The 26001-nt window shown below is 46.6% G+C and overlaps 2 protein-coding genes across 2 annotated transcripts in view; one reads left to right on the top strand and one right to left on the bottom strand.

Annotated features, from left to right (window-relative positions):
* The window catches only part of GLP2R (glucagon like peptide 2 receptor), a 51015-nt gene extending 31304 nt beyond the window's left edge, over nt 1-19711 (bottom strand). The window contains exons 1-4 of the mRNA XM_021694530.1: nt 19598-19711; nt 13566-13653; nt 11491-11595; nt 7951-8072 (exon numbers count right to left, since the gene is read on the bottom strand). Of these exons, the coding sequence (XP_021550205.1) occupies nt 7951-8072; nt 11491-11595; nt 13566-13653; nt 19598-19711 (429 nt within the window). The remainder of the gene's footprint in view (nt 1-7950; nt 8073-11490; nt 11596-13565; nt 13654-19597) is intronic.
* Nucleotides 19712-22871: 3160 nt separating this feature from the next.
* GSG1L2 (GSG1 like 2) overlaps nt 22872-26001 on the top strand; it is a 14485-nt gene continuing 11355 nt past the window's right edge. The window contains exon 1 of the mRNA XM_021694869.1: nt 22872-23181. Coding sequence (XP_021550544.1) covers nt 22872-23181 — 310 coding nt within the window. The remainder of the gene's footprint in view (nt 23182-26001) is intronic.

Below are 26001 nucleotides of genomic sequence, written 5' to 3'. Positions count from 1 at the left end.
TTTCTTTCTTTCTTTCTTTCTTTCTTTCTTTCTTTCTTTCTTTCTTTTCTTTCCCAAGCTTATTTACCTCAGAATAATTATTTTAAGATTCATCCATGTCATAGCACGTATCAATAGTTGACTTTTTATTGCTGAGTAGTATTCCACTGAGAATATACCACAATTTATTTATCCACTCACCTATTGATGGATATTTGAGTTGTTTTCAGAGTTTGGCTTTCACAAATAAGGTTGTTATGAAAATTTCTGCATAAGTCTTTATGTGGATATAGGTTTTCATTTCTCTCAAATAAATATCTAGAAATAGAATGGTAGAGTAGTATGGTGTATATTTTAACTTAAGAAACTGCCAAACTCTTTTCTAAATAAGTTGTAGCAATTTATGTATCCACCAACAGTGGATTAGGAGTTTCAGCTGCTCTAGATTCTACTAACACTTCATATAATCAGTCTTTTAAATTTTAGCCATTCTACTGGATATGTAGTACTATCTTACTGTGGTTTTAATTTGCTTTTCTCTAATGATTAATGCTGTTGAGAATCATTGAATGTGCTTATTTGCCATCTGTGTATCTCATTTGGTAAAGTATCTGTTCAAATATTTGGCCATCTTTTAAATTGGATTGTTTATCTTAATTTTGAATTGAAAATGTTCTTTATATATTGTAGATACAAATCTCCTGTCAGATAAGTGTTTTGCAAGCATTTTCTCCCATTCTATGGCTTGCCTTTTTATTTTTTTAACAGTGTCTTTAGAAGAGCAGAAGTTTTTTATTGTGATAAAGTTCAATTTGTCAAATTTTTCTTATATAGTTGTGCTTTTTGTGTCTTATTTCAAAAATCTTTACCTGACTAAGAGCCCTTATATGTTCAGCTGTGTTTTTTTCCTAGAAGTTTAATAAAATGAGCTCTTAAATTTAGGTCTATGATCCATTTCTAGTTAGTTTTTATTCATGGTGTGAGGCAAAGGTTGCAGTTCATTTTTTTTTTTTTTTTTTTTTTTGCGTCCAATTGTTCTGGTGCTATTTTTGGTAAGATTACTCTTTGCCCCACTGAATTGCCTTGGCATTTTTGTCAAAAATCAATTGCCTGGGTCTTATAGACAGAATAGAGTTGGATTTTATTTTGTTTTATCTTCTTAATGCAATTTGATAACCTCTGAATTAGGGTGTTTAGATCATTTACATTTAATATGATTATTTATTTGGTTGAGCTTAAATCTCTTGGTTTTCTCTTTGTTCCATCTTTTCTTTGTTTTCTTTCCTTATTTTGGTTTGAGTGTATTTTTTTATTCCAGTTTTTCTTCCATGACCTACTAGCTATACCTCTTTGTTTTGCTTTTTAGTGGTTGCTTTCATGTTTACAGTATACATTTTTAACGTATCATACTTCCATGACTCTCATCCTGGCCTTTGTGCTACTGTGCCAATTTTACTCGTACATATATTAGACCCCATAATACATTGTTACTATTTTTACTTTAATTAATCACATGTCTTAAAAGATTTTTTAAAATAAGATAAAAAAAAAGTTTACCCTCATATTTACTATTTCTGGTACTCTACATTCCTTTATGTTGATAAAAAAATTCCATAGGACGTGTATGTCTTTCTGTGTTAAGGAATTTCTTTAACATTTCTTATAATGGTGATCTGGATGCAGAAATCTCTGTGTAGCCTTTGAATCTTTCCAAATCAAGCCCAACTATATTTCTATCTAGAATTATTTTCTATGGACCCCATCAAGAGCTCTATAATCCTGTCATATCTCTAACTGCTCTTGTTGGTCTCTCTTCAACTCCAAACTAAATCTATCCTTCTAAAACCAGCACCAACCTACCTCTTACAAGAAGTCCTCCATGAATGCCTCTGTGTGTACTGTCAACTCTGAACTCCCAAGGCACTTGTGGTCTGCTTCACAAATTGGGGCATTAGTTATATTATTCACTAATGGTTGTTTGCATTTGTTTTGTATTTCCAGATAGGCTATAAATATCTTGAAAGCAGAGAAATGTTTAGTGTTTCTCCACACAGAGTGGCATGATTTCTTTAAATTGATGATTAATTGATGAGTCATTTGAGCATCATTTATATTATATGGATATGTGAGGATTTATGAGGTTAACACATTTAATTAAGTAACCTAATAATCTGTTTCTGAATTATTATTTTTTAAAACATGTCTGTGTTTTATGCTTTCTGGAAACAAATTAGGGGAATTGCTTGTTTTTTATTCATCTGTGTTTTAGTTTGAGTTCCCACAGAAGTACATCCTGAGACAAGGATTTGAATGCAAGTACTTTACATGAAAGTGAACAAACCCTCAGTAGGGGAAGGAAGAAATCAGGAAAAATAAAATGGTGCGTTATCAAGGCAGTTACCACTGTGGGCAGCTGGAGCTTAATCCCACTGGGGAAGTTCTGGAAGCCTCAGAGTTAGCCATTTACATACCAACTCCTGGACCACTTACATAGCAACTCCTGCCAGTCATTGGTTAAGGGCTATTCTGTGGCGGGGTGGGAGGGGGACATTAATTCTTTGGTGCTTCTGGCCTGCCCTTGAGTGGACTAAGTGGGCTCTGAGAACCAGCAAAGACATGCATGTGCTAGTGATAAGAAGTTAGACAATTGTGTACTGAATTGGTTAGGGCAAGGGGCTATAGATGGGCACCAACAGTCCCTGGTACAGTTGGTTTCATTGCACTCCTTCAGAGGAGTTTCTTAAACTGTTCTCTATGTTCAGAGCTCCAGTAAAATCTAGCCACTTCCCTAGTGACCCTAGAACACCCAGATGGTTTCCAGCTCACTCTCAGTACCAACAGGTGAATCTTAAGTCACTTAGACTTCTTTATGAAATGCTTCATAATTAGTGTGTACCATGCATGCACCAAGGAGATAGGCATTTTCACACACTGCTAAAGGGAGGGCAAAATGACACAACTCCTATGGAGGGGAATTTGACAATATTTAACAAAATTATATATGCCTCTACATTTTATTTATTTTTTTTTTAAAGATTTTATTTATTTATTTATTTGAGAGAGAGTGCACAAGAGAGAGCAGGAACAGGGGCAAGGAGAGGGAAAAGCAGGCTCCCTGCCTAGTAGGGAGCCACACGCGGGGCACGATCCCAGGACCCTGAGATCATGACCTGAGCTGAAGGCAGACGCTTAACTGACTGAGCCACTCAGGTACCCCTGCATCTACATTTTACTTTTTCTTTTAAAGATTTTATTTATTTATTTGACAGAGAGAGACACAGCGAGAGAGGGAACACAACCGGGGGCAGTGGGAGAGGGAGAAGCAGGTTTCCCGCCGAGCAGGGAGCCTGATGCGGGGCTCGATCCCAGGACCCGGGGATCATGACCTGAGCTGAAGGCAGACGCTTAACGACTGACCCACCCAGGTACCCCTGCATCTACATTTTAATCTAGCAACCCCATTTCTGGGATTCTTCCAAAAGCAAATATGAACCAACATATGCATACAAGGTTATTTGAGGTGGCATCATTAGTAATAAAAGACTGGAAATAACTCCAATGGTCAGAGGACAGTGGCTGAATAAACTATAGTAGATACACACAGTAGAGTACTATGCAGTTGTGAAAGAAAAAAAGAGAGAAATGTTTGTAGGTACTGATATAGAGTAATTCCAGGACACGCTGCTAAGTGAAAAAGGCAAGATGCAGGATAAAGTATCTGGTATACCTCTTTCAATGTAAGAAAAATGGTAAAACAACATATTTGCTTAGTTTTGCAAAAAGAAACATAAGATGTATATTATAATTTGATAAAAAGGAAAGAAAAAGAAAAAAGGAGGGAAAAATAAGTCAGAAAATAATAAAAATGTTTATCATTCGGGGGTGACCACAAATAGGGTAGAGACAGTGATTGGAGCGTGGTTTCTCTGACTGTACTTTTTTATATCATCTTGGCTTTCAAGCCCTGTCAATATTTTATTTATTAAAAATAAAATTAAAGGGGTGCCTAGGTGGCTCAGTCATTGGGCGTCTGCCTTTGGCTCAGGTCATGATCCCAGGGTCCTGGGATTGAGCCCCACGTCAGGCTCCCTGCTCAGCGGGGAGTCTGCTTCTCCCTCTGTCTCTCCTCTCCCCCTTCATTGTGCGCTCTCTCTCTCTCTCTCAAATAAATAAATAACATCTTAAAAAAAAATAAAATTAGGGGCGCCTGGGTGGCTCAGTCGTTAAGCGTCTGCCTTCGGCTCAGGTCAGGATCCCAGGGTCCTGGGATCGAGCCCCGCATCGGGCTCCCTGCTCAGCGGGAAGCCTGCTTCTCCCTCTCCCTCTCCCCCTGCTTGTGTTTCCTCTCTCGCTGTGTCTCTCTCTGTCAAATAAATGAATAAAATCTAAAAAAAATAAAAAATAAAAAATTAAATTAAAGACAGAAGAAGGCAAAGAGAGAAGAAAAAGGCCAATCCTTAACACTAATAGAAACAATGGAATAAAACTGTGTATCTAATCAGTACCATGACCGCATAGAGAAAACAGTTATTTCAAATAATTATGAACACAGTACTCTGAACATGGGATACAGTCTAAGGACAAAACATGCTGCAAATCTGTTTTTTTCCCCTTTAAATCTATATGCGACAAAGCTCTTAGGATATAGTAGTAGTGGCAGTGAACACACCTAGCATTCAGATCCTGGTTTCTTTCTTCCTTTCTTCCTTCCAAAGATTTTTATTTATTTATTTATTTATTTATTTATTTATTTATTTATTTATCAGAGAGAGCGGGAACACAAGCAGAGGGAGAAGCAGACTCCCCGCTGAGCAGGGATCCCGATGTGGGGCTCAATCCCAGGACCCTGGGATCATGACCTGAGCCAAAAGCAGATGCTTAACTGACTGAGCCACCCAGGTGTCCCGGGATCTTGGTTTCTTTCTTTCTTTCTTTTTTTTTTAAAGATATTTATTTATTTATTTATTTATTTATTTATTTATTTATTTGACAGAGAGAGAGATAGCGAGAGCAGGAACACAAGCAGGGGGAGTGGGAGAGGGAGAAGCAGGCTCCCCGCCAAGCAGGGAGCCCGATGTGGGGCTCAATCTCAGGACCCTGGGATCATGACCTGAGCCGAAAGCAGATGCTTAACTGACTGAGCCACCCAGGTGTCCCGGGATCTTGGTTTCTTTCTTTCTTTCTTTTTTTTTTAAAAGATATTTATTTATTTATTTATTTATTTATTTGACAGAGAGAGAGATAGTGAGAGCAGGAACACAAGCAGGGGGAGTGGAAGAGGGAGAAGCAGGCTCCCTGTCAAGCAGGGAGCCCGATGTGGGGCTCGATCTCAGGACCCTGGGATCATGACCTGAGCCGAAAGCAGATGCTTAACTGACTGAGCCACCCAGGTGTCCCGGGATCTTGGTTTCTTTCTTTCTTTCTTTCTTTTTTTAAAGGTATTTATTTATTTATTTATTTATTTATTTATTTATTTATTTAACAGAGAGAGAGATAGTGAGAGCAGGAACACAAGCAGGGGCAGTGGGAGAGGGAGAAGCAGGCTCCCTGCCAAGCAGGGAGCCCGATGTGGGGCTCGATCCCAGGACCCCGGGATCATGACCTGAGCCGAAGGCAGATGCCCAACGACTGAGCCACCCAGGCGCCCCGGGATCTTGATTTCTAATAACATTCGTCCACTTAGAGAATCCAGAACTCTGAAGAAATAGCTGATTTGGGCCCGGAACAGGGAAATCATGAGATGAGCTTGGACCATTTTCTTATGCCAGAAAATAAGGATGTGCTCCAAGACCAATGAGATTATCACAAAAGGACACAAGAAGGCAGTTTGGAGGGATTTCACTAGCTAAATTTAGAAAAACATTGAGCATCAAAATTATAAGTGAATAAAGCAATTTGGAAGTTCATAGTGATACTCAAAACTGGAGGGAAGGGGAAGGAGTCTTCTTTTCAGAAGAATGCCGGCTAGTAAATGTAGAAGAAATGACAGAGCTCGAATCAACTCAAGCCAGCATCATCAAGGAAGGTTGTAACACTGATGAAGGTTTGTTAGTGAACAAGACACACACACACACACACACACACACACACACACACGGTTCCAAAGTGTCATCCCACCAATTACTGGCCAGATAGAAAAGGAGAAAGTACCTATACCATGGAGAGATCTGGCTGTCACTACCAAGACCAAGTGATCACACAGAACATCATTGTAGTGACACCTGACATTTTGGTCTCCTGGCGTGATGCTATGCAGTGTACCCAGAACCCATGAGGATTAACTTGAGCCTTACCAAGCCTCTAAACCCAACTTCCGGCTTAAGGAAATACAGAAGATGCAGGAACACATGTAATAACAATAAAGTTTTCTGGGGGTCTTCAAAAAGCCAGTGTCCTGGGCTGTCATGGGCTGGAATGGGGGAGATTCTAGATTAAAACTTGCTAAAGTGATATAAAATGAACTCCAAATATGAACCAGGACTAGACTCTGGTTCAGGGGAGAAAAGCTATAAAAATTGGACGGGAAAATTGGGGAAATTTGAATATGGATAAAACATTAGGTGATATAGGGGCGCCTGGGTGGCTCAGTTGTTAAGCATCTGCCTTCGGCTCAGGTCATGATCCCAGGGTCCTGGGATCGAGCCCCGCATCGGGCTCCCTGCTCAGCGGGAAGCCTGCTTCTCCCTCTCCCACTCCTCTTGCTTGTGTTCCCTCTCTCACTGTGTCTCTCTCTCAAATAAAGAAATAAAATCTTTAAAAAAAAATTAGCTGATATAATGTTAATTGGAATAACGGTATTGTAGTTACGTGGAATGATGACTTTGCTTAGGAAGGATCTGATGAATATTTAAGGATGAAACCTCATGATGCCTGCAGATTTTGTTAAATATTTCACAAAGAGAGAGACTAAGCAAAAGCAAATGGTGTTGGGGGGATGTTGATACATTTTGAATTTAGATAGTGGGTTTGTGAGTGCTTCTTTTATTATTCTTTTAATTTTTCTATGTGTTTGGATACTTCGAAATAAAATGTTAAAAAATAGGTATATATCAATTGATATATCTTATGTGGTATGGGAAACTAAATTTTTTCATTAAAATATATATATTAAAATTATATACACACACATATATATACACACACAAACACAATTTCCTTAAAGAGTATCCTTTATCATGCATAAGGTCCCCCACCTGATGAGATGGAAGAAAACCACATATTTTGTTTGCTAGCACTCTGAAGAGCAAAGATCTACTATCACTAGCCTTTTGTGGGCAAAATGTCAACCCATTATTAGAAACACAGGCCAACATGGCCAGAAGCTGTTTTTTTATGTTTGGAGGATTTTTTTTTTTTTAAGTACTTGAATTCTTGGAAATATGGCCATTTGCAGAGGGGAGGAGGCAATGCTCCAGTCCTCACCTTTCTAAAGAGAGAAATCTTAACTTCCGGTCTTGGGAAGTACAGTTTTCAGCTCTGGTTTTGCTGTCCCTGCCCCCTGTGGGCCTGAGCCCAGAGGAGGCTGCAGGCATCCCACACCTGCTGGCAGGTCCCTCGAGATCACCTGAGTCCCAGCCTCAGCTGCACATTGGCATCACCTGGGGAACTAGGTACCAGTCTGATGCCCAGGCCCCACCACATACCCACTAACTCGGAATCTGTGAAACCATTCACTGAGTACTTATTAAGTGCCCACGGTATGTACACGCTTTTATGCACCCCAGTACTAGTCCAGGGGTGAGAAACTGAGTGGCCTCAGGGGTCCGCACATCACCCTCGTTGCAGAAGAAATTCAGTGGCCGCCAGAGGTTGCTATCATGTGGCTGTGGACCTTCCCCAGGGGAGTCCGGGCAGACTAGCTCTTGGGGGACGGCTCTTTGTGTGGCCACCAAAGCCAACCGGGGGCGGGGGGTGCCTGGTGGAGGGTGGTTGGGGCCCGGGGCCCATCATCACTGGGCCAAGCTGACTCACGTTGTATTGGGAGCTGTGGTTCTCGGAGCATTCGGAGTCATCCTGCCAAATATTTGTGGAGTTTTCCAGCGTCTGCCAAGTGCCCGGAGCCAAGCAGTATCTGTAGGCCCTTCCTGAGTTTTCTGAAAGTAAACACAGCTCTAGGGGAAAGGTCAGAGCACGCAGCCCGTTCCTGAGCACGTGGTGAGGCCCTCGTCTTCACCACAAAGCTGTGGAAAATCCCAGGGAAAAGGGATTTTCACTTCCCTTGGGGGGGGGAGGGGCTCATTAGCATCTCTCCTGTTTATTTGGGATGGAAAGAAAAACACGGAAGCCTCCACGTTTTGTAATAAACCACGGTCCACTAATGTCTGCTGTGTTTACCCAAAATCTCTGGAGCTAGAATAGTCCCTGGTGACTCAGAGACGGGAGAGCTCTCAAAGGTGCAGCCCAGCTGGGAGATGCGGACCTGGGGCTTCCTGGTGCGCCGTCAGAGAGGGGCGTCGTGTCTCAGGACGCAAAGAGAAGAGGTGAAGGGGGTGGACAGAGCCTGCTTGGCCACCTACAGGGATGGTGGCCTTGAGCTTGTCACCCTTCCACTGTCCAAGACTTCCAGTGTCTTCATCAAGAGCTGAGGATCATCATGGTAATGGTACCAGCCCTCCCCAGTTTGGGGGAGGTTAAATGTGTGTGTGTGTGCGCGCGTGTGTGTGTGTGTGTGTAAGTGACAGGCCGGCTCTGTGTCCACGATGATGGCTATTGTGACCCAGTCACATCCATTCCCAGAGCCCTCCCCCAAAGGGACTGCCCTCCCCCCTGGAAGACCAGGGACTGGACTTGCAAATGAACAACGGAACTTGTCTGAACTTCCCACTCCTCACCCTGCATGGCGGGGACCAATGGTGACTATTTGCTGAGTGTAATGGATGGACACCCATGGGGTACTTCCCCTTGCCCACCTAAAGCCTCTGCGAGGGTGTCTAATGGCCCTCTCAAACACCATTCCCCAAAGCAAGCTCTTCATCTTCTCCCCAAATCGGTGCCACCCACACATTTCCCAGCCTCTGTTGATGGCAAACCCATCATCCCAGTCCTTGGGCCCCGAACCTTGGAGTCATCCTTGCTTTCTCTCTGTCTCTCCTACCCTTCACCTGGCCCATCAGCCAATCCTGTCACCTGGACCTTCCAACTACCCAGAATCTGAACACTGCCTTTTGGCTTTCACCCCCTGCTCCCTGCTCCCTGGAGCCACCACTCTCTTGTGACCGGATTATCACAGATGCCTTCAACGCTCTTGCCCCACATGGTCTACGGTTAACACAGCAGTCATGCCACATCATTCCTCGCTCCAAATCTTCCAAAGCTGTCTGAAAACAAGTCAGAGCGCTTCCCGGGCCTCCCACAAAGCCCGTAAAGTCTGGCTCCCAAAACTCTCTGACCTAACCTCTTACTGGCTCTCTTTCCCCTTTGGGGCAGCTGCACCCACCTCCTTGCTCTTTGTGGGACACACCAGACGTGAGCAGTGGGGGCCCTGAGCCACCACCCAGATGATGGTGAGCATGGGTGGGACCAGACAGGGTGTGAGCTCATTTCCTCTCCTCCACCTTTCAGCCCTCTCCGTCCCTCATCTCCTGCTTCATCTGACAATCTTGATGGTTCATCTTGCCTCTGCCTGCATGCACACTCTCATGGTCCCTTTCTCTGGATCCCTGCAGTCACTTCCAATGTCAGCTCCCTGCCCCCCCACCCTGTTCTTCCACCCAGAGAGCCATCATCATCATATCCCCAAACCACAAATCATATTAAGTCTTTCTCATGCCTCAGCGCCTTCGTGGATCCACGGGATCTCACCCTTCAGAGGAAGGTTGAAACACTTGGTGTCAGACAACTTCTATGCAATCAAGCTCCAGGCTTATGTATAGTCAGGCACCATCCCGCTTCCTGCCCTCCGACTGTAGTGTGTGTTCCTCTGGTCTTATCCGCCCAGACTTTTTCTCCTTCTTTCTGCTCTAAACCCTTCCACTGCCTCCACGTTTTCTTCTCACTGTATGGACCCCTTTGGATTCTAACATTTAACACACAGGATGTTGAGTGGAAGAGTAATTTCCCACCTTCTGTGAATCACACTCCCTTTGGGACACTCTAGAGGCCCAGAACCCATTTAAAAAAAGCCTTTAACTCAACTTCTTTGTAAGTTTAGATTTTTGACCACTTTTTCCCTTCAGGTTTAATAGACCTCCATTTTTAGCTCATGGGAAGAACGGGTAAGCGGAGGAGCCAGGCAGTGGTAGTCTGTTCCATGTGCTTTGAGATCCATGGACATCCGGGTCTTAAAGACCTTCAGGAGTCTGAGGGCTTGACCTTGGTCTCAGCCTCAGTTCCATTTACAAAGGACCTACTGTGCAGCTGACTCTGTGCCTGTCTTCTCATTCATTCCTCAACTGGACCTCAAGAGTTGCTGTTGTTCACTTGACTTAATAGACAAGAAAACAGCTCAGAGGGCTCTGGACACTTGCCCGAAGTCGCAGAGCATAAAAGAGATGGACGGGCTCTAGACTCCACGTGCAGTGCTCTCCCTACCCCACTAAGCTGGCTCCCACAGGGGTGCTTCCCTCAATTATCCAGACTCTCTGGTCCAGCAAACTCTCGTATCTTCCCTTAAACATCACTCCTGGGTCACTTCCAACTGGGTTTCACCAAAGGATAGTTTCATAGACTATATCACTAGCCCTCCTATCCAGAAATGCACCTCTCTTCTTTGGAAACTCTCTCTTTGCACTAAAGGCCTCAGGAAATCGAAACCAAATTTTAACTGATGATTTACTGAGCTGAAATTAAATACACGATATTACCATCTCACCTGCTCAGTAGCCCATTCCCACTTGGTTTTGCCTGGAAATTTGTAATCGCTTATGTTTCTTGAGAATAGTTTTTTCTTATTCTTTGATGACCTTCAGTTCAAGGCAAAAGAGTTCTAACTAGTAATTGTTTCTCTCCCCCTTCCAGAATAAACCAACCAAGAGGCTGGCCTGCTGGGGCAGGTGGGGGCAGCATATCCTCCTGGGGTCCTACATAATAGCCACTTCCTTCAAGCAAGATGGGGGCAAGCTGAGCGGTTAAAGACTCCATCCAAGTCCCATGGGGCTTAAAGGCACCATCCAGTAGCACTACTTTCCAATGCTATCGCAAGGGTAGTTTTGATGCCCTTCTTCTCCATACAGCAAACCCAAGTTGTGGATGTGAGCATCCCAATCTCTCCCCCACCTCTTTCTCCTCTCCATAACAACCCTCACTGCATCAAATTCTGTGGTAGCTGGGCCTGGACTCTCCAATCTTCAAAGAAAAGAGAACTATTGTATTAATGGAGCACCCAGACACAGAAGAATTTCAGGAAGGCAAGAGGAGGTGCCCAGAGAAGAAAGAGACCTTCTGTGGGGAAAGAGGACTTGAGAAAAGCACTTGGTTGGAGTGTGCTCTCTCTAATCGCTCCCTGGCTGGTCTACCCAGGAGGGGCCAGCCTTTAAAGGAACTGCCAGGAAATGGTAAAATAAGACTTACTACCTTCACGCCACCAAGGTAAGTATGAAGGGCAGGGAACAGAGACATTTCCCGGAGAAGAATGAGGCCAGCACACATATCGATCAAAGGTTCCGTTACAAAAGGTCCCTGTGAAGAGAAAAGGTCCCAAATGAGAGCAATGTTGGAGCACCAGGGCCACTGATGGAGGTAGAGCTCCCTTCCTGGCAGGGGAAGCTGGTGTACCCTATTCAGGAACTAGCACAGGTGTCCCACTGTCCAGATAGGTCAAGGATGAGGAACAGCGTGGGGAGGAGGGGATGCTTAATGCACCCCCAAGCACTGTGGCTTTGTCTACCCAACCTGACCTTTGGCAGTGGTCCTGTCAGTTATGTTAGTGTACACGTCATGCTGATGTTGGTTTATTTTACATGGGCTGAACTATCACACAAACTCGGGGTCAGAAGGACACTTGGAAGTTCAGCCAGTGCCTTCTGTTCCATAATTAACTAAAGAATTGTCAAACTTTCATCAGTTAAGTGCTGGAGCACCCTTACTGTGAAATGTGCAAAATGACCTGTGGATCTAGGGGGATCTGCGAAGTTGACGCTCTTGGCTGCATGTATCCAACATAACCTCTATCTGGTCATATTTCTCCATTTGAAGACCAATCCAACAATCATTATGAGACATTTGCACCATCTCCAATTCAGGGGACAATTTACACCCTGGCGCTTGGCGATGAGACACTAAAAACACATGGCACAGCCTTATGGACCTCCTGGAATGAAATGAAGGGGTTTCAGGCTGGATCCCAAATGCCCATATTGCAAGCTCCTCACTCCTGGGAACTAAGCATCATTCTTGTCTGTTCCTTATTGGGGCTAGCATGCAGGGGCCACTCAGTTTGAACAACCACGTTACTGGCATCAGGACCCCACAGATGCAGATCTGCCAGGTTATGAGCTGGCTCAGGGCATCTTGTAGACCTGGCTGCCAAACGTCAGCACATGGTCTGTGTGAAACAGTGCTCACCTGGCCGAGCTGCTCACGGCATGACTCCAAATAAAGAGGACATGCCCTACTTTGATTTCAAAAAGCAGTATTCCCTAAAGTGAGGGGTAGTTCTTATAACAGATATCAAGCTTTGATTGCCACTAGCCTGGGCTGAAGAAATATTCAGAGGGAGAGGGGTATGGCTTGAAGGCTGAGATTCTTTGGGTCAGGAAAAGGAAGAGAGAGTTTACGGTATCCTGTCTTCCTCCAAGCCCCTGAATGAAATCATCTGAAAGCAGCCAGGAGGATAAGGAGAGGCCAGATTTCATCATTTAAAAAAGAAAAAAAAGAATCTGGATGCACCCAAAGAGTTAGCATGAGGGCAGGAGAGGCCATGGACTGATCAAACGATTAACATATTTTCTAGAACACTCTAAACCTAGTGTAGACCTGGATAGGAGAAATATTATCACTCAGATTCAGATAACACCCCAAGGGATGAAGACCTCCTCCCACCCACCTACCCGATAGAGTCCCAGGTTAATCTACGACAGTTGCTCATGTCATGCGATTTGGTGGTGAGTGTGCTATGACAGATGACTTTAGATAAATAGTCACATCTATGCATCTATGTATACCCTGTCTCACATGCTCTTTTATAATGAGAGGTGGGGGTCTCTCCTCCCTTCCCTTGAACCTGGGTAGGCCTTGGTAACCATCTGATCCAACTGAACGTGGGAAAAATAGCTTCCAAGGCTGGGTCATAAAAGGCAACATGGCTTCTGGTCACGGTTGCCCTGGAAGCCTCACCACCATGCTGTGAGGACCCTAGTCTGTATGGACAGGCCACGTGAAAGTGTTCTGGCCAACAGACTCTCAGCTGGGAACCACCATCAGCCATCAGTTGTAAGTGTGAACAAGCCTTCAGATGATTCCAGCCACCAGCCATTGAGCCTTCCAGCTAAACTCTAGATACTGTAGAGCAAAAACAAGTCATCCCCACTGTGCCCGGTCTGAATTCCTCACCCAAAGAAACTGTGATGATGATGATGATGATTGCTTTAAGACCCTAAGCTTTGAAGCTCTTTGTTACACAGCCATAGACAACTCATACACCTGCTTACCAGAAGGTTCCTTGAGCAAGTCTCTCAGACACTTCTCTTTGTATTGAGCCCACTTGCGAGTTGTTTCCTCAAGGCGGGATCCTGTAACCTGGGCAGAAGAAAACCATGGTGACTCCCAGTTCACTACAGAGGCGGCCTTGTGATCATTTCACCACGAATCTCAAAACTTCCCACTGAAGTGGCCATAATGGCCAGCATCAAGAAACAGAACTTCTTTGGCATTATATGTTCTATCTTAAAGGTACATACAAATTCTACGTTCACTCCATAATCTAATCATATTGGTTTTCATACAGATATGAAAGACTTTTTCCCCAAAAAAATCTTCAAGTGAGGCTGACATTTTAAGAGGAGGCAATATGCTCATCTTGAATGTCACACCCTATCAGATGAATAGTTGCATGCTCCTAAGACTATGTGGATCTGAAGAAGAGAAGCATCACAGTAAGAAGGGCCCAATAATGTGTCAGGGAAAGGCTAGAAGAACTGTAGGGACCTGGGCCATCCCACCTGGCTGCCTGTGGGTCCAAAGTCAAAGACCGGGTAGAGAGATGGTCTGCTACTATACTGAGGCCTTGGGATATTTGCCTTTCTGACATTAACTATCCCCTCCCATAGAGCCTTGGGCTTTCCAGATAACTGAGTTGTCTAACAACATCTAATTGTGTATCTGTACTACTCGTTTTGTTTTGTTTTTAACACAACAGGGGGGTTTAAAGGGGTTTTCTCTTCTTCAATTTACTCATCTTTGTTGAGCACCTGAGGCTTTGCATCAGGGAGGAATTGAAGGGGATGCAGTGATGGACAAAACACAGTTTCTGCCCTAAAGGACTTAGAATCTGCTAAAGATAAGACAATGTATGATTGGCTGGCTATCAAAGTCGAGTGACGTTCATACCCTATCGTTCTCTGATCCCAAAGAGGCTCATCCCCTAGTGGCTCAGTATTGGCACCATCAGTCACAAACCAGAAACCAGGAGTTGTCCTTGGTTCCTCCTTCCTCCTCCTTCCACATCATCCAACCAGGCACCAGATTCTGTCCTATGCCTCTCTCCTGTCTAACCCTGCCTCGCATTTCCTCCACCTCTGGCCTTGTCCACACTGCTCCAGAGGGAAAGGTCCACAGGGCTGTCCTGCCTAAAGTCTTCCCCTCATGGCCTATAGAGCTGACATCACATCTCAGCCACCCTGGGGCCAAGCCTCTTGACTCCAGTCATGTTCCTCTGTGACTTTGCATCTTTGCATTTCCCACTGGACCTCCCTTCCACCCTCATCTTCATCTGGCCCACTCCCTGCTTACCCCAGAAGGCTCAACTCAAGCCTAATGACCCCGATCATACTTGACCACCTCTGTCACTGAAGTCTTGAGCTAGGAACCCTTCTCCCCAGTGCCCTGTGATCCCACACATGACTAAGTCTTATGTCCCATCATGTTGTATATCATTGGTGGTTCATTTGTCCATCCTCTTCGCTACCCCATACTTTCCTTGAGGGCTAAGACATGCCCTCCATCCCTGAATACAAGCCCCTAGCACAGGCCAGGAGTTACTGTCCTCATTTTCCAGCTGAAGAAACAGAGGAACAGGTGTGGGTTGGAGTCAGAGGGAGTATGAACATGGGAAGGGCTAGATATGTGATCTGGGATAAGATCATCCAGTTCAGTTGGCTTTGAGGCTTTGTGTCCTCTCACAAGGGGTAACAAATTCAAATGCTTTCTTGGGCCAGGTAGACAGCCTGAAAGAATGAGGTGAGACAGGTATAACAACAGTGAGTGGAGAAGCCCAGTGTAAACTGGGGCGATGCTCCACCAAAAGGCACTCAAACCCACACACAGACACACAGTCAGCACCACAACCACTATGCTCACCCACCCCACCCCCACAAAAAAAACCCCAACACCTATGAACCCAATGGGTGGTAAGCTTCCACCTTCTGAGTCATTAGTCCAGTCTACCCTCTGTCTCCTCTGCCCAGCATGGCCCACCCCCCGATACTATGGAATACTATGGAATGCATGATGGGGTCTGTGAATAGCTCCTTTGCATCCTTTCCAGACAATCACAAGGCCAACATTTTGAAGAAGAGCTGTATAGTCATGGTTAGACCAGAGGTTACCAAACTTTCTCAAATCATGGTGCCCTTAGTGACTCCATCATTTTCCACAGTACCCCAAGCCGAAAGAAATACCTAAAGTCCCATTTTTTGAGTAGTTAGGGCCAAACAACTTAAGTATTTGCATCCTAACAACTGAGTGCCTACTGGAGATTGTACAACTTCCCAAACTTGGGAATTGGATTGGGCACCATCGTGTTCCACACTGATGTTTATGCAGTACTTGCTTTTCATCACAGCAACTGCAGGAAAAAAATAAAACAAAAACAAAAAACAGCTTTGCAGAGATACGACATCATCAAAGGGAATGGAACGTGATCTAATGCTGAAACCGTGAACTACTTGAGCTAGTAATTTGCAGGGTCTGGCAGATGTCATGTATCTCTTTGCCTCCCTTGAAAAATTAAAATATCTTACAGCAGCCCTGTGAGCTCAGAGTGGTGCCTTGAGGCAACTTAGCACACAATCTGGAACCCATGGGATGAGCCCATAAGTAATAATAATGAGGAGGAGGAGGAAATAATTGGCATTTATCCTTAGGCTTCAGTTTCCAATAAACTTTCAATCTCCCACAATACTTTCTGTCTCTGAGTTATGGCACAAGAGTCAAGATGGAAGCTTATTAACATGTTGTTTAAGAAAATAAACATCCTAATGGGACTATAGCTGGGTCTATATTATTTTTCACAAGTTCAGCAAATAAGTTGATAACCAAATCATCAGCTTCCAGAATCCTCCAAGCCTCCAAAGTAAGACCCTTTCTTGGATAAAGTGCTATTTATATCGTCAGAGACCTCACTGGAACTGGCGAAGGAAGAGACAATAAAATCAGTCATGCACATGAGCTGTGTCCCTGGACTAACCCTCTTTCCCTGCCCTTTGCCATGACTGATGGCCATGGTCAGAAGAAGAAAAAGGAGGGGAAGGAGAAGGAGAAGAAGGAACCCTACAAAGCACCAAATTTGGTCAATCTAGGGGAGCTGGACAAACAGACTCTCTTCCCAGGTACTTGTCCTAAAGACACGAAAAACACAAGAGGCAAATCCAAGTTCAGATCCAAACAAGGTAAGGAGGAAAGGAAATAGCACAAATGGATGTTTTCTAACTGGAAAAATCGACTTGACCTTGATTCCTCTTTCCCTTGCGCAGGCAACCAGCATCAAGGACTAACTTGGCTGAGGAAGGATCGAGGGAAAGGGAAAAAAGACCTTCTGTGCATTGCTTTTAATACATTCTATTGTATTCTTTGTTCAAGAAGGCATTCGCCTCGGGGCGCCTGGGTGGCTCAGTCGTTGAGCGTCTGCCTTCGGCTCAGGTCATGATCCCAGGGTCCTGGGATCGAGCCCTGCATCGGGCTCCCTGTTCTGTGGGAAGCCTGCTTCTCCCTCTCCCACTCCCCCTGCTTGTGTTCCCTCTCTCTCTGTCTCTCTCTGTCAAATAAAATCTTTAAAAAAAAAAAAAAAAAAGAAGGCATTCGCCTCTCTGTAAATCAAACAAAAATTACAAGAAAGCCCCCAAAGGGGAGAAGTTGGAATATAATCTCAGTATCAGAAATTACCATCTCCTTCCGGACTCTTCTCTCGGTGCACATGCTTCTGTTTACTTTTTTTCTTTTTCTTTCCATTTTTATTTTAACCAAAAAAGGAAATCATCTAGTTTTATGCTTTCACCAGAAGATGCACTGTGAATATGTATCCATTTCGAGAGCCATACTTCTAAAACACCATTTTAACAGCTACGTGATGTTCTGTGAATGACTGTGATATGATTCAGTTTTCAAATCCTCCAGCATCGAACACTTACACTGGCTGAGATGCTTGCTAATATAAATGCTGTTGTACTGAAAATATTCACAATTAAACATTTGAGCACATCTTTATTTGCTTAGGAGAGATTCTTTCAATTGGAATTTCTGGGTCATAGAGTATACACATTTTTAAAGGCTTTTGATAATGGACTGCCAACCTATCCTCGCCAAGCTTTTTTTTTTTTTTTTTAATTTAAAAATATGCACCTTTTTACGCTCCCATCGGCAATCTAGGAAAGAGCCACAAATTCACTTCTCAAAGAGCCTTAGAGAGAGAGTTTATGTTTTTTGAACCCAAAGCAAACTGCTAATTAACTTAAATGAGTCCAGCCGGGGAGGAGGGGTGGTGGTGGGCTGCTCGAATTTAGAAACTAAACTATCCCTGAGAATTTCTCATTAAGTGAATTTTAGGAAGACTTCCTGCCAGAAAACATGCCACGGTCATTTATATTCCGTGCAGGGAACGCGTCTGTGAGCAAAATCCATCATGAAAGTCTAGCAAAGCCTTGTAATGTAAACATCTGGAGGAAAAATATGGGATTTAAGACCGAGAACCAAGAAGTGTGTGTAGGGGGTGCTCATTGGGGTTATAGACGCACCCTGGAGGACAGACAGACCAAAGAGGTTCTGAGGACAAACGCCGTGGCAGAGAATTTGGCAGGTGTTTTCTGCCTGTCAGGTTCCAGGTTAGAACCAAAGAAAGCCTGATGAGGTGAACACTTACAAGATCGGGCACCACGGCCCTCCCTAGGTGGGGGCAGGAGGGATTTAGAATCCCAAAGCTACACACAGGGATGAACTCCACCCATGGACCAAAGGGGGAAGAGAACCTTTCCTCAAAGAACTTTCATTACCTGCATTTCTCAGATGAATGGGACTGGGGTTCCTTCACGTCATGCATGGTCCAATATGAAAATAGAATCTCAAATGGGAAAAGGGGCAAAAGTTTAGTCTCCCTGGATAAGAATAAAACAAGCTGGGGCACCTGGGTGGCTCCGTTGGTTAACCGCCTGCCTTCAGCTCAGGTTGTGATCTCAGGGTCCTGGATTCGAGCCCTGCATCAGGCTCCCTGCTCAGCAGAGAGCCTGCTTCTCCCTCTCCCTCTGCCTGCCGCTCTGCCTCCTTGTGCTCCCTATCTGTCAAGTAAATAAAATCTTAAAACAAAACAAAACAAGGTACCAGAATGCCCACCTGCAGAGGCTGGTCACATACATTATAAGACGACCTTGAAGCCCTCAAACATCACGCCCTGGGGCTACCTTTGCCGACACAGGAAAGTGTCTTCATCTGTAAGTGGGATTAACAGGAGGGACTGCCTTGAGGGGCACGAAATGAATTAATACGAGGGATACACCTGACATTGGCCCTAGAGCATTGTGTGTTCAATAGAAGGGTTAGTTTGTGTTAGCTCTTAGTGTATTTCCTTAAGACATAAGCAGATAGCGAGATAGTATTTACAGTCTGACCTTATGTTTGTTGGGGGGAAAAAAGGCCCCATATGTAAATAAGTAGCAGGAGAAAGGTCTGGAAGTATAAGCCTCCAAAGGCGAATGAGGGTGATTTCTGGGTGGTGGGAATACAGTGATTTATAGTTGGTATTTATGCCTCTTTGGATTTTATATGTTTATTTTTTTAAACAATGAACATTCTATAGTTTTATACTAAGAAGGAAGGAAGGAAAAGGAGAAAGGAAAGAAGAGAAAAACCCCACAGTCCATCAACCTTTAAATACTCAGGCCTGAGAAAATTGTAAAAGCAGACAGGAGCATATACGGGACGAGTTTAAATGCTATTCACAGAGTTCGCGATGACACTGGAAAAATGTTTATAAAATGGTGTAAAGGGGGGAAACCGGGATACAAAACACTTTATGCATCATAATTCCGGCTGCCCAGAAACACGCATAGAAAAAGGATTTGCAGGAAATATGCCAAAATATTAACAGCGATGATCTCTGAATACCAGGCTTATGGTTAATCATTACTGCCACAATACTGTTTTATCTTTCCCCAATTGCCGGCGAGAGCCCGAAACTGCTTCTAGGATCAGAAAAGATGCAGAACCGACCCTAACAGCAAGCACCGTGACAATCCAAATCATAAACCGCTCTTACTTGCTTGATGGAGACCAGCAGCAGCAGGGCGAGCACGGGCCTCGCAGGGGCCGGGGGCGAGCGCTTCTTGGAGGGAGGGGGAGGCCTGGCCCCCTGGGCAGCAGCGGTGTCCATGGGCAGCGCGCGGACTCGGGGCGGGGGTCCCCCTTTCCTTCTCCCGGGCGCTGCCCCACCCGGTGCCGGCCTCGCCTTTCCCCCCCGCCCCCTGCAACTTCACAGGCGCGGGCACCTTTCTCGAACAGTCCACGATGTACCACAGGCGGCCTCCTCCGGCATTCCTCCCGGCACCGAGCGGGGAAATGTTTGCACAAACCCTCTCCACGCCGCGCGGAGAGCGTCTGAACCCGTCTAGAGCCACCTACCGATGATTCTCCGGGGTTTCTCATCAGCAGTGGCTCATCCCCCGCCCCGGCCCCCCCAAAGGCAGGGAGATCTTTCCCAGACCTTCCCCCAAGTCAGCTGTGCTCCCGGGGACTTCCTCGGCAGAGGCCGCCCGGGAGGCGAAGCCAGGCGGCCGGTGGTTCTGCTCCCGAAGCCCTGCTCAGTGCACGAGGCCCGCGGGCCGGAGCCTCGGGGTTCCAGCTGCTGAACAACAACTGGCTAAGAGGATGGGCCTCGGGCCAGTTGTGCGGTGGGCGTCTTGGCGAGGGAGCACGTTTCTTGCAAAGGCCCCAAGGGCAGGGTCTCCTCCGTGGAGCGCGGGGGGGGGGGGGGGGGGGGGGGCAGGGAGGGAGAGGGGGGCTGTCTATGCAAACAGTTCGAGGGAGAAAGCAGCTTCTGACCCAGGCCCTGAAGCAAAACCCCAATCAGGACTCAGGTCCCGTCTACCCGAGAGCCAAACGACGTGCGGGAAAGTCAAACACACCTCCCGATGGCCCCTTGTGCCGCCCGGCCCACCCGGCAGAGGCTTGCACGCAAAGCACCACCAGCGCTTGCTAACGAACCCATTTGTGCGGGCTCACCGCGTGCGCATGCGCAGAATCTTCCAGCCCACGACCACCGGCTTCATCGGTCCTCGCAACAACCCGCTGAGGGTGTGAGGATTTCTCCACCGGACAGCGGGGAGAATGAGGCGCAGAGAGGTTAGGTTGCTGGCCCACGGCCCCACAGCACTAAATGGCAGGGCCGGGAGACCCAGCATCACCTGACGCGGCTTACCTGGTCAGGTGCTGATCTTCCTTCCCTTAACTCCCCACCGACGTTCCTATTCTCTAGCGGGCCCCTCGCGGGGTCTCTGAAAACCTCTGCTCGGCCCTTCTGGCCCCACCTCTCCACGTCCAAGCTTCCCAGCCTCCAGACCAGAGCCCGGGAGGATGAGGTCCTGCCCGGCTGAGACGCAGGTGGGCAAGAGACAAGAAGAGCCTGTTGGGATTTAGGTTAGTTTTGTTTTTCTCTCCATTCAAGTCGGACAGAGGAGCTCATCTTCGCTAACTTATCTGAGTGAATGAATTCTGAACGGTTAGGGAAAAACAAGTAAGCATCGCTTCCTAGAAATCCTTGGAAATCTTTAGATCCCCACGTGGCAAGATTTTAAACCTTAGAGGTCAAATGTTCATAGTGAACCAAGACCCCGAAAATGGACTGAGACAATAGTACGACCTCTGGAATCAATGGGGTCTTCTCTGGGACAGCAGGACAAAGAGCGCCCAACGACGCTCCGATCCTTTCCTTAAGGCTGGAAAGCCATTCTGGAACAACACGTTAACGACTATGTCTTCCAGGCCGCACACTGGCAAAGGAAATGCCTGCCCGGTAAGAATATTCTAGCAAATGTCTTTGAACTTATTCTCAAAAACATTCTTTTTCTGAAGGGAGAGGGGTTAGGGCCACCCAGGACCTCCCCGCTGTTAGACAGATGCCATCTAGTGATAAGACGTGATAAATCCTCTTCCCACAAGACCAGTGGCCAAGGCTGCAAACACAGTGCTCGCAGGACGTGTCCCCTTGCCCGCGCCAGCAGGAAGTAGAGAGTCAGAGTGACCCACAGGGCACCGCCCTTCTCTCCTACCTGCCCAGTCCAGTGATTCTCCATTATGTCTGCAGGTTTATCTGGGGGTCCTCAGGGAGTGCTAATATGCAGTCTAGGACCTGTGTGTTTCAGATGCCACGTGGACATCTTCTGTGACACTCTTCCTGCCCTCGCTCCTGCATCAATGTCCTCTGCCCAAGAAGCGGCTGTAGTCCCCTCTGTGTCACCACTCCCGGAGGGCCCCCTTGGCGAGGGCAGGGGTGAGGGCGCCAAGGGCTGTGCCTGCCAGCTTTTGAGGCCCCAGGACGGTGCTGAATGCTGCACCCTGCGGGGTGTGTGCCGCCCACCCCACCCCTGCTCTGCACAGCACTTCGGTCCTGGGCCAGACTACCCGCACCTCGAGTCTCTCAATCCCCGAAACAGGACGTTGTCCTTGGCCGTCCTTGTCTCTCTAGGGCTGGGCAGGGAACAGGCTGTGTGGGCTGTGAGATTCCGCATTTCTGGCACCCAACACTGAGTGCCCTGATGAATGCGGAAGGCAAGGGTGGGGCGGACTCACCCAGACACCTGCCCAAACGCCCTTGGTCTTCAGTCAAGCACCAGTGCCCTCCGCAAGAGCCGAAAGGTGGAAGGAACCTGAGTGCGGACAGGGGAATGAATGCACAAAATGTGGTCTATCCGCACAATGAGAGGCTACTGAGCGTTAGAAAGGAATTAATTCTGACACCTGCTGCAACATGGGTGAGCCTCGAGGACATTACGCTGAGTGAAATAAGCCAGTTGCAAAGAGACAATACTGCATGACCCCACTCACAGGAGGTCCCGGGTGCGGCCACATTCATAGGGACAGGAAGTAGAGTGGCAGGTGCCCGGGCTGGGGACAGGGATGGGGAGTAAGTGTTCACAGGGGCAGAGCTCCAGTGTCACGAGATGAAGAGGTCTAGAGATGGGATGCACAATAATGTGAGAGTGAAAAATGGTCACCAGGGTAAATTTCATCCTCTGCATATTTTACCCCAGGTTGAAAAAGACAAAACCAGAGAGCCAACCTCCTCCTGCGCACCCTCTCCCTGGGGAGGACTGAAGGGCCGGCTCTGCTGATGGGAATCTGTCCCCGCTCTGTGCTTTCTCCTGTGGCTTCTCAGGCCACAGATGCCACACGCTGGGGGGCACCCAGGATCCTCCCCGGGGGACCTGAGAGAAGCCTGTAAGGGTGCCAGATGGCAGGGCTGAGAGGGGTGGGTAGCATCCGGAGGCAGGGAGGGGGCCCGCTGCTCATCCCGATGCCACACGCCTCCTCCAGCCATGGACAGGGCCAGGCGGCAGCAGGTGCTGACCCTCCTCCCCGTCTGCCTCGCCCTGGCCTTCTCCCTCGCCGCCATGGGCAGCACCCACTGGTGCGAGGGGACCCGGAGGGTGGCGAAGCCTCTGTGCCGGGACCAGCTGGGCAGGATGCACTGCATTCACTTCATCGGGGGCCACAGCAGCGGTGGCAGGAGGGACAACAGGAGCCAGGCTGTCCAGTACATTTGGGAGACGGGGGACGACAAGTTCATCCAGTGCAGGTTCCACGTGGGGCTCTGGCAGTCCTGTGAGGAGAGCCTCGGCAGCACAGGTAAGCACGGCCGCAGGGGACAGGGGTGGGTGACAGGTGCAGGAAGCTTTGGAGCTGCGCTACCCGGCTCTGAGTCCCAGCCCGGCCACTGACTGCCTCTGTGTCCTTGGGCAAGCTTCTTCACCTCTCTGAGCCTGTTTTCTCGGCTGTAAAATAGGAAGGATAACGGTACTCGTGACCCAGAGTCATTATAAAGACTGAATGACCGCGTTCACGGTCTTGCAACAGTGCTTGCTGCGATGTGTTAATAAACACTCGCTTTTACCATTTGCTACTGTCACCCGATCCCTAGAGAACCCGAAGTGGCCCTGTCCGACTCTACTGTGTCCTTGCACTTTTAAGGGGGTCTTGGAATGGCAGGTTCTCTTAGAAAACTGACTTTTATCATCATCGGTGGGAAGGGAACCCCCTCTGTGGAGCAGCTACCAGAAGTAAGATTCCTTAACAAGCTAGACCTTTGTCTCTGGAAACCCTTGAAATAACCCTACAGAGTAGTATTGTTTCCTCAGCTCACAAATGAGGAAACTGAGGCTCAGAGTTTCAGGTCACATGGCTGGTAAGCCCAACCCCTTTCTCACTGTATTATTACGAAGCTCTGATCTTTTGAGCTTCTGTGGGTTTGGCAGAATGGTGGTGAGGGAAATGGGGGAGGGGGAGAGAGGAAAGAGAAGAGGGAGGGGAAGGGTTGATATTTGGAGCTCTTATATATCAGAAAAAAAAATTTTTTTTTACCTCCTAAGGAACAGAGGAAGGAGGACCTGGACTCCCCAATGTCAGGTAGCCTGGCCGCAAACCCAAGCCTATGCTTGGGGCCAGGATGCTCTTCCCTTCCTGCTAGGAAAGCACACCCCTCAAGGTGGAAAGGAGAGCCCCCCCATCCCCATTTCTCTCTTGATCTTGGGCTTAACACGTTAAATTTCTTGACCAGCTTTTTACTTTCCCTGGAGTTTCTAATTGCCTTTTCCCATCCTCATAGCATTAGTGGTTTATTCCTGAGGTCTAAGTAAAAGACTCCAAGTAGGAACCCTCTGATATGCTGCTTACCCCTCTCCATCCTGTCCCAGTGGGGGCCACAGAAGGGCAGTGCCTAGTCTTACTCTTCTTCATGTCCCAGTCAGTGTGAATGGCCTTTGCTTTAAGTATGGCTCATTCACTGCCACAGTACCTAGAGATAAGCCTACCAGAAGCACCTCCCTACCCCTGTCCTCTGGGGAGTGCAGCTATCTTCCTATAAGTCCGCTTCCTCTACCCCCACAAACAGGCGCAGGAGGCTCACGATCCCGCATTCTGGAAGGCACCAAAGACAGTCTCAGATTTTCAGTTTGGAAACTATGGCCACCAAACCCATAGGCAAGTTGCTTGGAGACTTCCACTCCCCTTCCAAGTCCCCATCTGAGGACTGCCTACTTCATTTTCCAGAGCTGCATGTAAGCATCACACGGGCTATCAAATGTTTGCTGTGCATGATAGTCGCCCAGGAAGTTAATACAAATCCAGGTGCCCAGCCCTGGAGATTCTGATTCAGTAGGTCTTGGATGGTGTCTAAAAATCTACAGTCCTTTTTTAAAAAATATGTTTAACCAAGGTAATATTTACACGTGGATAAGAGATAAAATCATTTTGAAACGCTTATAAGGAAAACCAACAGTCCCCTGCTGCCTTCCAGTTTCATAACCTAATCCCACCCTTCAGGGAAACCACTTTTAGCTTAGTTGTTTCTTCTGGTATTTGCTTCCATGTTTCAAAAAACATGTGCTGTCTTCATGTTAGACATTATTTATTGAGTTCCTGTCATAATAGATAAGGCTAAATCTCTCATACAACCACATCCCACACCTGTTCTGCCATCTTCCTAATAAATCAATAAACCAATAATTTATTTAGAGTATATAAATATTGTTCATCACAGAATCAAAGAGGTGCTATCATTACATTAAATTTCTTGTACAGCTTTTTGCTTTTCCTAGAGTTCTTAATTGCCTTTTCTTTTCTCATCCTCATAGCATTGCTTTTTATTCCTCTCAGCTCTCCTTTCCATCTGGTGTTATCTATATTTCTAATAAGCTCCCCTGGTGATTAGGACACACACCAAAGTCAGAGAAACATGACCCAGGGTACAGCAAAGCCCTCTGGAAAGAGGGCACTCAAAGCAGCATGGAACAAATTTGCTAAAAGCCATTTCCTTGTTAAGCACAGGAAGAATGTGCTAGGAGAATGGAAGGATAGAAAGGCGAGTGAGCCACAGTGGTGAGACCTGAGATGAAACTAAAACAAGGAAAAAGATGATAAGTTATCACAAAGACTGATCTAAGATATGGGAATAGAAAGGACAGAGAAGTTCCTTACAGCTCTGGGCATGGCGAAGTCTTCATAAAGGAGGTGGCCACGGTACCCAGACCTCCAAGCAGGACTATGATTTTAATAGATGGAGATTAGGGCTGAGATTATTCCAGGCAGACAGAACAGAGTGAGCAAAGTTCTGAGGCAGAACAGTTCTGGTATTTGCATTAGAACACAAGGCAGGGTGGAAGAATTTAACTCACATGGAAGAATTTAACTCACATGGCTCTTCAGTGTCACCTGAGGCAGCTTCTCCTCCCCTGCAACACAAGGTCACGGTCACTCCAGGACAAGGAACTGAGCAAGACAATGTTCCCTGGAAAGAAAAACCTAATAACCTAATTGAGGAACATTAGAAGCTTCTGTAATGTTAGGGGAGGTTGGGCCACAGTGGAACCTGAACCTGAGGGCGGGAATTAGAAAATTAGACAGTTGGGAGCTGCTTCCCCAATGACCAGGGAACTGGGAGAAAGGATTCTG

This window comes from Neomonachus schauinslandi, chromosome 15, assembly GCF_002201575.2.
Source record: "Neomonachus schauinslandi chromosome 15, ASM220157v2, whole genome shotgun sequence".
NCBI classification, from domain to species: Eukaryota; Metazoa; Chordata; class Mammalia; order Carnivora; family Phocidae; genus Neomonachus; species Neomonachus schauinslandi.
The sequence above is the reverse complement of the archived record's forward strand: the minus strand, read 5'-3'. Positions and strand labels throughout refer to the sequence as shown.